We start from the raw sequence: 15107 nt of genomic DNA, 5'->3' as shown, positions 1-15107 counted from the left end.
GAGTGACTTGTAATGATTACACACAGGATGTTGAGACAGTGCCAAAGTCAGTGCTTTGACAGAGAGTCTGTCACAATTACTTAAGTGTTGCTTTCTTTGCGAGTCTCACAAATGAGTCTAAGTAAATCCTAGAAGTAAAATTACATGAGAAAATGGATATTACTGGGCTGGCCAAAAATTTCGTTCAGGATGTTACAAAATACCCAAACAAACTTTTTGGCCAACCCAATACACAGCCGTAAGAAGGTAGCAGTTATTGGACAAGATCTTAAAAATGTCCATTCCAATCATCGATTATTTAGGAGAGAAAAATGAGCCCAGAGTCTTAAGGATTTTGCAGGGAAGAGAGATGGAGATAAGAGATGGAGAGAAACAGCTTTCTTTATCATGATATCAACCACAATGGATTGTAGCTACTTCTATGTCCCGAACTCAAAAAATCCAGGCTCTGTGTCAGTCTTAGTCATTTCTGGATCCTTAGTACTTACTGCAATGCTTCTCAGAAATGAATGCATACATGGATGAGCACATGAATGTTCAGTATTTACTTGGGGAAGGCTCTTAACCTTGCTAAACCTCACCTTCATCCTCTGAAAACAGGGATAAAGGTAACTACTTCTTAGACTATTAGCAAAGGAAAATAATAATAAAAAATAATAATGTTTAGCAATGGACTTTGCACAAAGAAGCACTTGCTAACTATTAATGGAATGAGTAAGCAAGTGAAGTCAATCATAATGAAAATACCCATTTCTCTGGAAAGTTCTACCACAGGACATGGAAAGATAAGAAAAACTTTTGGCATATCCTCTTCTAATGGTTCAGTTAGAACAGAAGGAAAACAATATAAAACTAACCAAATAAACAATGCGGAACTTAAAAACAACCACCAAATACATGTTCAAGGAAAAATTATTCAAACTACTCTAGAAAATATAATTCTGAAGAGAATAAAGAACACTGCAATACCTGACAAGATTCTGACTTCTGCTTCATTTCCTGTTCTCGAGCTGGCTGGGTTCCGGGCTAAGCACCGATAGATTCCAGTGTCCCCCGGTTGAAGTCGACTGATCTGCAAGGCTCCAGAGGGCAAGACCACCACACGGGGGTCACCAGGGATGGGGGTCAGGTCTTGCTGGTGTTTCTGCCAGTGTATTGTCGGCATCGGCTCCCCAATGACTTCACACTTGAGCAGCACTGTGTCGCCCATGAAGGCAGTGACAGATTCTGTCTGGGAGAGGAACCTCAGGGGTCCTAGGAGAAACACAAAGAATGAAGAATAAATCTTTCAGATTTATTTTCAGTAAAAGTACTTTGGTCACATGATGCAAAGAGTTGACTCACTGCAAAAGACCCTGATGCTGAGAAAGGTGGAGGGCAGGAAGAAAAGGGGGCAACAGGACGAGATGGTTGGATGGCATCACCGACTCAATGGACACGAGTTCAAGAAAACTGGGAGTTGGTGATGGACAGGGAAGCCTGGTGTGCTGCAGTCCATGGGGTCGCAAAGAGTCGGACACGACTGAGCGACTGAACAACAAAAGCAGTTTCAAGAAAGATGGGCCATATTAACCGTCAATTATAGTATCAGAGAACAGTCTTTCATAGATTGACTGCTTAAGATAAATGATCATCAGAATTTGTCAGTTATGCTGTGGCGGAATGAAAAAATGCTTAAGTTGGAATTAGACTACTTTTTTATTCCTAGCCTGTCTGGGCCACCTACTCTGTGTGAGTCTTCCAGTAACTTGTTTCATTTCTTTGGGCTATAAAATGGGATAACAGTGAATTCAACTCACATAATTACTGTGATGTTCATTTGAAATAACATGTAAAAAGATACACAGATAATTAAGCAAAGGTAGGGAAAAAAGAAAAGACAAAAAATAAATAAAAACTGACCACAACTGAGCATAAAGCATGGTGAGAAAAGCCTCCTCCACCACAGTGTTGTATATAAAAAGGTAGGAGATATTTGGAGCCTTACATCTTGAACCTCCTTCTACAAACAGATGGATTATTTGTGACCCTAATGCTTTGACCATAAAAATATTTCTTTATGACTGCAAATATATTTGAATGAATTATGTCACCACTGATGGATCGTTGGCAATTTTACTTTCTAGAGTTAATTTGAATTAACAATTTTTATTGATTTATCTTCTATTCATCACAGTTATATTCTAATTTTGTTTTTTAATTTTACTGGGGTTGGTTTCATTGTATGTGTGTTTCACAATAAGATTTGATTCATTCATCAGTTTAGGTTTCCTGTCAAGTTTTTCTGCTCATATTTACATTACAGTAATTTTTATTTTATAGATTTATCTTAACTAGGCCAAAATTTCCTAGGTCTTGGTTTAAATTTTGTAAGAAAACTTTCTACCAAATTTAGTCAATAACAAATTCTAATGTGCTCAGTGAGAAAGACTGTTAATTTTATTTGGGGGTATATTAATTCTTACAAATCTAACTCTCCAGGTAATCTGATAAAAATCTTGCTGGGGTGAAAAGTGCAAAGGCAGAACAGCCTAGGTTAAAACATCATAATTTAACATGGAAGACAATCAGGAATACTGTGGAGAAGTCTCATATTCTAGGTTAAGGTAATATTTCATGTCCCTTTCAGAGATTACTCTTTTGAGCCACAAGATAGCTGAATTCATGAAAAAGGAAATCACATCAGTAGCATATTCAGAATAGATAAAGGTTGCCAAAGATGGTATGCAACTTTTTATAGTCACACTCATAACAGACCTACAGACCTGGAGGTGTGACATTATGGTTTAGCAAGAACAATTCATTCTAGACGATACAGAAATAGTAACTTTGATGCACATATTAATTTATCAATTGAAATTTATCCTACACATAGGTACTAAAATTACTCATCTGGAGTCTGGATCCATGGAGCTATGAGTTTGTCTCAGCAGTACAGATGTTTCTACAGTGGGAGCCAACCATATGCTTAATTTTCTCCTTATTTAGCTAAGAAACTAGCTAAGGAACGAATCTATAACTATGCTGGATCCACCACTGAATGAAGACCAAAAGAAATCAGTTAACTTGTGCCCTGCCTCATTGTTCAAAGTCCAGTTTCCAAGCTGTTTGTAGTGTAGAATCTTGAGCGCATTCAAAAGAAGGCACCTTAATCTACTACTGATTAGCTTCAATATGGATCTAAAGCATGTACTTGAACAGAGAATGGTTTATATATACTACATAAAGCAAATCTGCAATGAGATGTGGCCAGATGTTGTGACGGTTACATGGGTCAAGATATGTTTCAAACACATTTCTGACTTGATTATTTGATAATGTTCTTCTTGGTGTTCATCCCTAGCATTTTATTTGATAGTTAAGGAAACATAGCTTGGGAATAATTTACCCACATCTGTGAGTTATACATTTTATACAAAGTAGATAAGAATAAAACATTTGTGATCAGCTGACAGAATATTTGGATACATTTATATATTCATATATATGGTCCTGTATAAGTTAACACACACTGGATAAGATTCTAAACACGTATTTTACATCTGAATGTCTGTGGTATTCAAAAAATTCACTTGCAGAGTTCTAGACTTGGAATAAAACAAATTGAAAGAGTAATTCAAACTGTAGACAATTCAATAGACAATTCCTTTATATGAACTTCATCTAGCCTGAAGAATCATAGATGAGGCTTGAGACTGTATACAATTAGGTTTAATGGAATTGGCTACTATTGCGCATGCTTATTCACTATGCATTCTATGGTGATTTCAGATCTTAATAAACAGGGGGTCGGGATCGACTCTAACTTAAATTTAATGAAATGATGTTTGAAAACTTCAAACAGTGGATTATTTGACATAGTGAGAAATTATAAACATGATTTATAGCTTTTCCTTTTTGTCTCTACAAAAGAAACCCCACATATCAAAAAGCAATTCTAAGTTTGTGAGGTTCTATATGGCTTGAATTAGTGCTCCCAATATTGTGCTACCTTTGCACACTCACATCTCATGGCAGTGTAACAAACCAGCAATAGTATTAAAAGAAGTTATAGCCTATCAACTTAGTACTATATTTTCAAGGCATAAGTACAAGCACCTAGTTATAAACATTAAACTCACTGCAATTTATAAGGATGAAATACAGTATTTTCATAAGTCATTTAATGCTCTAATTCAATATAAAGGCATAGGTACAATTTTAATTATACCCTCATGAAAAACAGTTACCTGCTCATCAAGAGCCTTTTCATGGAAAAAGCGTGGTTCAACTCATTGGCTCACGTTTGACTAACTGTAATCATAATGGGGGACTTCCCTGGTGGCTCAGTAATAAAGAATTTGCCTGCCAGTGCAAGAGATAGAGGTTCGATCCCTGGGTTGGAAAGATCCTTTGGAGAAGGAAATGGCAACCCACTCCAGCATTCTTGTCTGGAGAATCCCTTGGACAGAGAAGCCTCGCGGTCTACAGTCCATAGGGTTGCAAAGAGGACATTTCTTAGCAACTAAACAACAACAATCATAGCAAGAATGATATTCCTATCACTACCCTCTCCTCACCTAAATCCATCCTAAACATAGTCAAAAGATTAGTGTTTCTAAATCACCAAAAGTTTTGGTTTTATTCAGGAAATTCTAAAATTCCATTTTCTGGTATTGTCTTAGACAAATACCCTGTTACCCAAGAATCTACACAATGTTCCTTCCAGGCTCATCTTCCACAACTGCTGCAAAAGAATACTCAAATCTATTGACCAGGTCTAGACCTGGCTCGTTCTTGGTGGTATTTCTCATTGTATTTCCTCTAAAGAGGTATACCTTCTCTCCTAAAATCTACCTACCAAAACTGTAGTCCTTCTTACAGTACTAGGTCAAAAAATCCTCTTTTCCTTAATCTTACTTACTGGAAATCATCTCTCAATCCTGTGAATTTTTAAAGGACATATAGATAGTATGACAGTTGATGGTATAAATAAAAGGATGATCAGTATTTACATGTCTGTATATGTGTTTGTCAGTCCACAGAGTATAGCAAATATCTACTGAAAGAAAAAATTATAGATATTTACTGAGCTTCTATGTCTAAGTAGACTATTGCAAGCCTGCAAATTTTGATAATTGCACTTGAGCTCTGGTTTATCACTTTCTAACCTACTCTGTGGCAGTTTGGCATGGCAAATAATATACCTGGGTGCCTGATTACCTTGGGTCACTTCTGTGGTTCACCATTTAGCCAGATATTGGCTTATAAAAAAAACAAACAAACCAGGACAGACAATTCAAAGGTCACCATAAAACCATAAATAGGAACTGATCATCTCTAACCGTTAGAGGATGCCTTTCTGACTTGGCATCAACCAACTGGGCTGAATTCTGGGACGGGCTTCTGGTAATTTTAAAAACCAAGTGGAACCTCTCTCTTCTCTCTGGGAATGTCCCACTTTTGGCAAAGAATAGACAGCATTGTTTTTTGTTTTTTGAATTGTTGCTCCTTTCCTCCATTTGACATCAGTCTGTAAATGGAGAAACAATACCAAAACAAAACAATACCAAAATGAAAAATCCAAAGAACAGAAAACCCTAAATAAACCCTCAAAGTTGGCCTTGGGGTCTACATATAACAAGAACCATCAACTCAACCTTTAAGCAGTGTGACTCATTGGAGAACTATTAGATCCAGATCAATGACACAGGAAACTTGAGTTTTATCATTGATCCTATTCTGTCCCTTCATAAACTACCTCCTTTAATTCTCACAACATCTGTTTAAATAACTGTCGCTACCTTACAGATGGAACTTGGAAGCAAACTCATTCAAATGTTTACATTATGTACAATTGTTTAAAGAAAGTTTTGTCCTGAATGATACTCTTTAAAATATCCTATTTTCCCAAGCTAAGTGAAAATGTCCCCAAAAGAGTTTCTTTTATATAATAGTACCTCCTGGCTCATCAACCCCCAAGTATCAGGATAATATTTGTAAACTCCATTTAGTAAGTACATTCTGCCCCAGATTGAATTCTTACAAGCTTCAGCCTGAAGAATTTTGCAATTAAAATAGCACATGAGCCTATGTTTGGTGTTTCTATGGAAGCCTTTCACTGTTAGCCTTGGATGAAGGCTGTTTGCAAGAATGAATTGTAGTCAAGGTTCCTATCTTCTTGGTTAGCCTGGCCCAGGATTCTAAGATACCTTTATATCTAAGAAGACCTGGGCTTGTCAGAGAAGTCTCATCAGAGCTCACTGACAGGTTTACACATTACCTGCACCTCTCTATATTAACAAAGATCAGCACCTATTACTGAGGACAGATCTGGAGATGTGACGTTATGGTTTAGCAAGAACAAGTCATTCTAGACCATACAGAAACATTAACTTTGATGCACATGGTAATTTATCAACTGAAATTTATCCTACACATAGGTACTAAAATTACTCATCTGGAGTCTGATCCACCTGCAGTTCAGGAACCATAATAAGGAAAGAACACACTGTTTTTACATATGGACAAGTCAGGCACACATATGTGGTGACTCCATTTTATTTCTTGTGATATGATAAAGAATGATAAACACAGACACTAATAACAAATTTTATAAGCCGCTAATAGTAAAAGTGCCTGGGCTTCAACGTTAGGAATTTTACTGATGTCAACTAATTACAGTTGTATAGGAAGCATTAAATGTTAGCAAGAGATATATAGCCATTATGAGTTTAACAAGGAGAAATGGGTGTTCCCTGTTTAATTTCTGTAAAGGATCCTTCCTAATTCTCTAACGCTAATTTTAACACTAAAAGGTTTCATTAAGTATCTATTTATATAGGTTACTTTGTTAAATGTTGCTCAAGGCCTGATAAACTGCCATAACTACAATTCTTTTCTAGAACATTTACTAACTATACTAAGACTTAATTACCTGGTATTTAATAATGCCAACACAGTACCAGAATTCTCATGTCCTCAGAGGGGCCTTCCCCAAATCTAGATAGAATTATTCCTATACGCCTCCAATTATTCCTATATGCCTCCTTTGCAACATTCACTTCAGTTATAATTTATTAACTGTGGAATTAATTTAATAGCCATCTTCCCAGCCAATCTGTAAATTCCAGATAAGTAGAGATGGTTCTATTTTATTCTGTACTCCGAACACTTAGCCCAGTGCATGGCGTATCATTATCCATCAGTATATGTTGAATGAAAAGATATATATGATTGATTAGGCAAATATCCCAGACTCTTATACATTGGGAAATCTAGGAAGAAGAGCATAAAGAGAGGGAGAAAATGATTTCTTCACGGAAAGTGAAACAGGGTTGAAGCTATTAAACATACAAAGTCAACCCATATAGATCTGCATTTGAAAAGATTGGGGGGGAGAGCAAATTTCTTGTGCATCCATGAAAATTTCTAGCCCTATAAGTTTAAATTGTGGAACCGTGATATTTCTAACGAGATTTCCCCATTCTTCCTTCAAATCACTGTCCTGGGAAACAAGCTTATCAATGGTCTCAGGACCAGCCCCGTCCCAGCTGGGACAGACTGGGTAGTGGCTCCAGTCATCAGTCAGGCAGGCTCTGGCCAATACATACTTTCTTTTTCAGGAGCTCAGCACAACCAAACTGTTGGCTGTCAGCTGGGCAGTAGAAATGTTAATAGCAAAGCAGCAAACGTTTTTCTTCTGGGCTTTTCCTTTGTGATGCTAAAAAATGAGGTAAAAAATCACCATGGCAATGAATACAAAGCTGGTAAATCTGCAGGGACATCAAAAGTGTTAAGCTCTCGGAATTAAAATAATGAGAACAATAGTCTCTCCGCACCCTTCTACCCATGCACGTGTGTGCGCGCGCACACACACACACAGACACACACACACCCCACACGGACTAGGAGATAAATCTTTCCATGAGGTGTAGTCACCAAGTTTGAAGAGCTTAGACATGCACTTTCATTCACTTAAACCTAAACTACTTTTGCTTTTTAAGCTAAAGTGGGAATATTTCAGTGGAAATATTCCATTCCAGGTTTATGCCAAGACTCTCCTGGGAGGCCTCTCCACCCACAGCGCCCCCAGACTGGGCCTATTCCTTCTTTTCAATTCTAATCTCAACGTGGCACATGCTTCTGATTTGCTCTCTGGCCTCTGTGGCAGACTATCAGGATCCCCGTCTCCTCCAATAGAAGGTCTAATTATTAAGTAATTAAAGTTCATTTAATAAAAACAGACATCAATCGGGGGACAGACCTTGCGGTGGCAAACTCTGTCTTGCTTTTAAGTCTTCAGCAACGTGCTCATACCCGAGGACTGCCAGAGGAGAGCTGCCTTCAGCGCTTTGTTTGTTTCAGATTAAAGCCTCACAGCCACGTCCCTTCAAAGCCAGACCTTGTTTGCCCCCTTTTAATTTTCAAATTAGCCCAGGGGAAGAGAATAGACGTAATTCAAAGCGAGGTTTTCCAGATTTGGTTGCTTTTCAGCAGTAAGAAGACCAACAGAGGATTCTTAGAATATGTTATAAGCATATTTCTCTATGTTCCTCTGAGAATTATCATTTCCCTTCTTTATTTTTTTCCCCAAGTTTTTGCTTTGGTTTTAGCATCTTCATTTTCACTGGTGAAATGACAGGCTCCTAGGTGGTTGGCTGAAGAGCAGTGGCTGGAATGTGGCATTGCAAACCAAGTATGTCTGCAAACCAAAGTATGTTTGGTGGGTACCAGTCACTCTCCCCCAGTGTGTGATCTGGGAAGAAATATCCATGTGGCCAATTAGTTGAACTCAGAAGGATGTAACAGAAGAAGTATGAAAGAGAAAGAAAACTGTAGGCAAGTGACACAGTTTGTCCAGCTCTGCAAGATTAGAAGCACGTAAAGAACTCATTTCCTTGGCAAAAAAAAAAAAAAGAAAGAAAAAATAGGGAGAAATATCATCACATAAGACTTTCTCAGAATCACCCATGTGGTTTATTCAACATAAACACTCTAGGGACTGCTGTGGTGGCTCCAGTGGCTAAGAATCCACCTCTCAGTGAAGAGGTCACAGGTTCCATCCCTGGTCCGGGAAGAACCCACGTGCTGTGGCAACTAACCCATGAGCCACAAGTATGGAACCTGTGCTCTAGAGCCCGGGCTCTGCAACAAGAGAAGCCACAACAACAACAAGCCCCCGCACAGCAGCTAAAGAGTATCCCCTGCTCACTGCAACCAGAGGAAGCCTGCCTGCAGCAATGAAGACTCGGCATAGCCAAAAATACACACATAAACGAAACACTCTCTAATAGGCTGGTATTTTCCCAGATCTTTGAAAACTGATTACATGTTAGACTTGGAATCAAGTGGTCATTTTGGGAACCCCTGTAATCCAGGAGTGATCAAGAGGCAGTTTGAATAGAGGTCTATCATCATTTCATCAGCTAGCCTTGCTTGATTCTTGGCCTTCATATCCATTGGACAGGATTCTCCGTCACCCCTGTTAATAGCAGCCTCAGGGCCTCTGGTAGCCAACAACACACCTTCCGTAAGAATTCAAAAAGGGTGCTCTCCTTGAAGGGATAAGTTTACAAAGGTATTCCATGGGATTGGCTAGCAAATCTAGAGTTGGGTTTCAGGGCCTGCCTAACCTTCCCTTGGAGACTGTTCTCACATGTGAACTACACTCATTGTAACTAACAGCTCTGTCTACCATCTCTGGACTTCATCATCCGCAATCAGTCAAGCACGACTCAGCTGGGCCATCCATGTCTTCTGTTAACTCTGGGGTCAACAGGGGTAGATTTTAGAAACATGTTTCCAGGTAGCTAGTTAACAGCTATTTTTCCTCATCCTTCTGAGTTATTATGCCATATATATTTCCCAGAATATGAGTAAATAATGAACAGAGCTATGCCACCTCTTCCTCAAAGTTATGTGGTATTGTATTCATGGAGAAAGATTCTTTTTCAAATTTAATCAAATCATATTGAACATGAATGCCATTTTTGTCATGCGAGTTGATACACTATCTTTGAAAAGTGATTCATCAATGTGTGTCATAACAGTGGAACTCAAGAACTTCACTTCTAGGAATTTTTCCATAAATACATGAAGAAAAAAGCGATACATACACACACACACAATTATTCAGTACAGCATTATTTAAAATAGTGAACATTAGAAAATGAGCTAATTGTACAACTGATGACTGCTTAAGCAAATTATGGTATATCCAGCATACTTAACATGATACAACCAAATAAAATTGTTAATATTTTTTAAAGTGAGGAAAATTGTTTTCCTTTTTTTTTTGTCTAGAACAAACACATCTGAAAGTATACAAAGGGGCATTTTGCTAATGATTCTAACACTCTATTCAGTGTGGATTTAAAAAAAAATATTCACAAGCATATTGATTTTCATGAAAAGATGTTTACCTCCACAGGCTTTGACAATAACTTTATTTTCATTCTCTACTTTGCACATAAAATTCTTATTACAAAACCTGAGATTGGTTTATAATCAATAGTAATGAATAATTTTACAGAATTCAGGCTCAGGATTTCCATCAAGCTTAAATTTCATTACGCATGGCTAACAAACAGTCACAGCATTCATGAAAGCTGATTATGAATGTGGCTGATATTTGCTGGGCTAACCTGTAAACTGGGCTTATCCAAACAACAGAAAAGCAAGCTCTTAAAGTTGTATGACTTTTTGTTTTACATCAAGTAACTGTCACCAGCCCTTCCCTACTATCTAGGTTCTCCAGATAATCCTGCCACAAATCTCCACCAACACTGATTACATCATTTTATGGGAATTTCCAAAGTATTTTTCATTCATTCATTTATTCAGTCAGTGTAGTGGTTAATTTCATACGTGGATATAAGTAGGCCATGGGGTGCTAAGACTTTTGGTTAAACGTTATTCTGAGTGTATCTGTGAAATGTTTCTAGGTGAGATTAACATTTGAATCAGTAGACTGAGGAAAGCAGATTGCCCTCCGAGGAGGGGCTCATTCAGTCCATTGAGGCCTTGCACAAAACAAAAAGTTGGAGTAAGACAATTCATTTTCTCTGCCTGATTTTGAGCTGGGACACCAGGTTTCTCAAGCATTCAGATTGAGACTAGAACTAGAACTTACACCGTTTGCTTTACTGGGTCCCTTTACTGGCCTCTTTGTCAGCTGCAGGAGGATTTCTCAGCATCCGTAATCTCATGAGTTTCTCTGGAGAACTCAGAGTAATACACACAGTCAACATTTATTGGGGCTCCTAACATGTGGCAGGGGAGGCTTCCCTGGTGACTCAATAGTAAAGAATCTGCCTGCCTATGCAGGAGAAGTGGCTTTGATCACTGGGTCTGGAAGGTCCTCTGGAGAAGGAAAGGGCAACCAAACCACACCAGTATTCTTGCCTGGGAAATCCCATGGACAAAGAAGACTGTCAGGCTCCAGTCCATGGGGTTGCAAAAGAATCAGACACAACTTAGCGACTACACAACAACAACAACCTGTGGCAGACAGCTTCCTAATGGCCTGAGAAATATAATGATGAACAATCGATACTAACTTCTTTCATCAAAGAGCTCTTCAGGATTTTGGAAGTCCAAGGGAGAAGTGTGAGATTCATATTCATCATTTTTCTTGAGCGAAACATGCTAAAGCCCCAGTAACAGCAGGGTCCAAGAAGCAGAAAAACTTAGCAAGAGAAGATAATCCTACTAGTTTCAAAGCTCATTGAAACAATAACCTATTGAGGGACTTCCCTGGTGGTCCAGTGGTTAAGAATCTGCCTTCCAATTCATGGGATTCGGGGTCAGTCCATTTTGGGGGACTAACATCTCACATGCCATAGGGCAATAAGCCTGTGCAGAGCAACGACAGAAAGACCACATGCCACAATGAAGACCCAGCACAGCCAAAATTTAAAATAATAATAATAATAATTCAAAAAGAATCTATTGGGTTATGATTGTTTCAAACTTTTCACTGAGTGTATCATCCAAAGAATTAAATAATCTTCTACCTGTTAATCAATTAACCCAAATGCTGATTTTTCTTACTACCAGTAGCACTGATTGAATACATACTAGGCACTATATAAGGTGTAATAATATTAAGTATAGCCTCTACCTGGCTGTAAAGAGCTCTACTAAAATTTCCCAGAAACATCTTTATTTTTAGTTTGTTAGGTAGGACCATCCTCCTTTCAATATAAAGGATTTTTTTCCTGTAAAAAATATGACTGACTCTTATATTCAGAACTTGTAGACACAGACCAAAGAAAGGAAACCTAAATGGAACAAGTTTTCCGTGAAAAGAATGGTTTCAGCTCAATACCTACCTCTATTTCAGTATATAACTGATTAAAGTTAATTTGATAACGGATAAAGTAAAGTGAAAGTCACTCAAAGAGTCATGTCAGACTCTTTGTAACCTCATGGAATACAGTCCATGGAATTCCCCAGGCCAGAATACTGGAGTGGGTAGCCTTTTCCTTTTCCAGGGGATCTTCCCAACCCAGGGATTGAACCCAGGCATCCAACATTGCAGGCGAATTCTTTACAGCTGAGCCACAAAGGAAGCCCAATAACAGCTAAGATTCACATCAAATATATCAAAAGGATTCAATTCTTTCTCTGACAATTCCAGTATTATTTTTCCTCCCCACAAAATCTACCTGAAACATGAGAATAAAGAAACCCCAGCAGAAATAATCATTTAGATGAAAAACTTCTGGTAAATCTATATAATTTAAATTTTGATTTGGAAGTACCTAATGGGAGAAAATTGGAGCTAATGAAACATTTGCATGCAGTGCATTTGCACAATGGAAATGGGAAGACAAAATATGTCACTTCACTGCTAAACGTGTATGATTTTCCAGCTTCTCTACTGAGACCTTAAGGAAATCAAACCTTTTAAAAAATTACCAAAAAAATTTGTAGCTTGACCCACAGTTAGTAAATATCCCTGACAGGAAGAACCATTCAAATGAAGGGAAAAAAAAAAAAGTGTCTGATGCCAAAATTCAATTCATATTTCAGGATTTGTTTCAAACTCACCAGAATCAATATCCACCACAAGAACCTGAACTAGTCATTTATTCCAACATATCTTTTTGTATACCTAATTCTTAGCAGTTATTTCCTGTTGAAAAATATCAGCAGATTAGACAACAGTAAGTCATCTTCCCTTTCAGTTGTGGAGTCATTCTTGTGGAGTGGGCTCCATTGTATCATCTGATACTTGGACTGAGAATAAGATGGAAAAGGGTCATACCTGGGCAGTCCGAGAGAGGTATTTTTCCTGTTTCTTAGGGGCCAGACATGGGGTGTGGCTTGTGTGGTATTAAGTAAAATATTCCTTCAGGACAGCTTTAAGTCTCAAGTATGAGAATACTTTAACATTTTTTATAGAATCACGGAAAACACTACTTCCAAGCTTGCTTATGATCTTTCCTGATCTTACGATCTATGAGCATAAAAAAAAAATTATTAAAGTATTAGGAATTATTTCTTAAAAGGGAGCATGGTTCAATAGATAGAAAATGAGCTTTGAAGAGTGGGGGGCAAAGAGGAGCATGGCAGAGGGTTAGACTAAAGCAGTCATATGTTACAGATAATTCAGACAGAGCACCATTCGATAAGTTTGGATTTCATTCCAACTACATTGAGAAACTATTAAGGAATTCTGAGCAAGAAATTTACACGATCAGATATACAATTTTTGAAGACCATTCTTGTTGCTGTATAGAGGATAATGAGTGGGACTCAGGTCACAGGTGAAGGCAAGAGTGGAAACAAGAATCTCACAAACAGTAGTCGAGGTGAAAGAAAACGGGGTTTGTGTTGCTGCTGCTGCTGCTGCTGCTAAGTCGCTTCAGTCGTGTCCGACTCTGTGCGACCCCATAGACGGCAGCCCACCAGGCTCCGCCGTCCCTGGGATTCTCCAGGCAAGAATACTGGAGTGGGCTGCCATTTCCTTCTCCAGTGCATGAAAGGGAAAAGTGAAAGTGAAATCGCTCAGTCGTGTCCGACTCTTAGCGATCCCATGGACTGTAGCCTACCAGGCTCCTCCATCCATGGGATTTTCCAGGCAAGAGTACTGGAGTGGGGTGCCATTGCCTTCTCCGGGGGTTTGTGTTGGCAAACACCAACTCGCACTAGCAGTCTTTTGACGCCCACCCTTGGGCCTGGAACACTTCCTTAACCAAGGATTAAAAACCTCACAGAGCCTGATCTGATTTACCACTTTGCATAAGCATATTTTCCCATTTCAGACTCCGTGGATGTTCCTTCGTTCTGACTAAGAGTGTATGTCACTGATCCTTAGGCACATACCCAGTCTTCAGTATTTCAAACTCCACAGCGAGGGTTTGGGGTATTTTCTACTGTGGTACAGAAGGGTGCAAGGAGACCACCTGCTCCGCATCAGCTTTGTGGGGACCCACTGGCCATGGGGAAACTGCCCACTACTGGGACTGATTATGTGAGTAAAGCACTATTCCATCCAGTGCTTGGCTGTGTTTTGTTCGCCTCGGCAACTCTGATTCCGAGATACAGTGGACAGAAGTGTCTGGAGTCTACCCTTGGGAATGGTAACAAGTGTCCAGTGCCCTGTTCCACAGCTGGGGTAAGGGAGGTAATAATCAGAACAGGAAACGAGAGAGAGGCTAGATACATTGAGGCATAATCAAAACGCAAAATCAACAAAACCTGTTGAAGGCTAAGTGTGGGTTGGGAGGGAAAGGGGTAGATCAAGAACCAGCCCTGGTTTCCACATAAAATATTTAGGTTGTGGGGAAGGGAATTTGGGTTAAGTGGGTGTATGCGGTAGTTTGAAGGAAGCCAGGAAGAAAAGGCACTTTCAGAGATGTGGTATTAAAACATGAAAAACAGTAAGAGATCAAGTAAATCACTGGCTGTCAAGCTCTGAATCTCAAAGTTGAAAGGATAAGAGGTCATCATCAAAGTTCTTTCCATTTGTAAAATTATATAACCGTGTGATTCTATGTTTAAACAACTTAATATGTGGCCAGACCTTACAGTCATCCAGCATTTAACAAAACTAATGCAATAGAGAGTATAAATTATTGGAGATACAGAAGTAAATAAAACATTCCCCATCACTGCCC

General features: G+C 38.7%; 1 protein-coding gene across 2 annotated transcripts in view; it reads right to left on the bottom strand.

Annotated features, from left to right (window-relative positions):
- The window catches only part of DCC (DCC netrin 1 receptor), a 1991552-nt gene that overhangs the window by 689215 nt on the left and 1287230 nt on the right, over positions 1 to 15107 (bottom strand). For both annotated transcript variants that reach the window (XM_081562140.1, XM_081562141.1), the window contains one exon: positions 970 to 1254. In XM_081562140.1, the coding sequence (XP_081418266.1) occupies positions 970 to 1254 (285 nt within the window). The remainder of the gene's footprint in view (positions 1 to 969; positions 1255 to 15107) is intronic.

The sequence above is a fragment of the Giraffa tippelskirchi genome, chromosome 14 (genome assembly GCF_054371585.1).
Source record: "Giraffa tippelskirchi isolate mGirTip1 chromosome 14, T2T-mGirTip1v1.2.pri, whole genome shotgun sequence".
In the NCBI taxonomy this organism is placed as follows: domain Eukaryota; kingdom Metazoa; phylum Chordata; class Mammalia; order Artiodactyla; family Giraffidae; genus Giraffa; species Giraffa tippelskirchi.
This window is presented reverse-complemented; position numbering and strand designations above follow the sequence as displayed.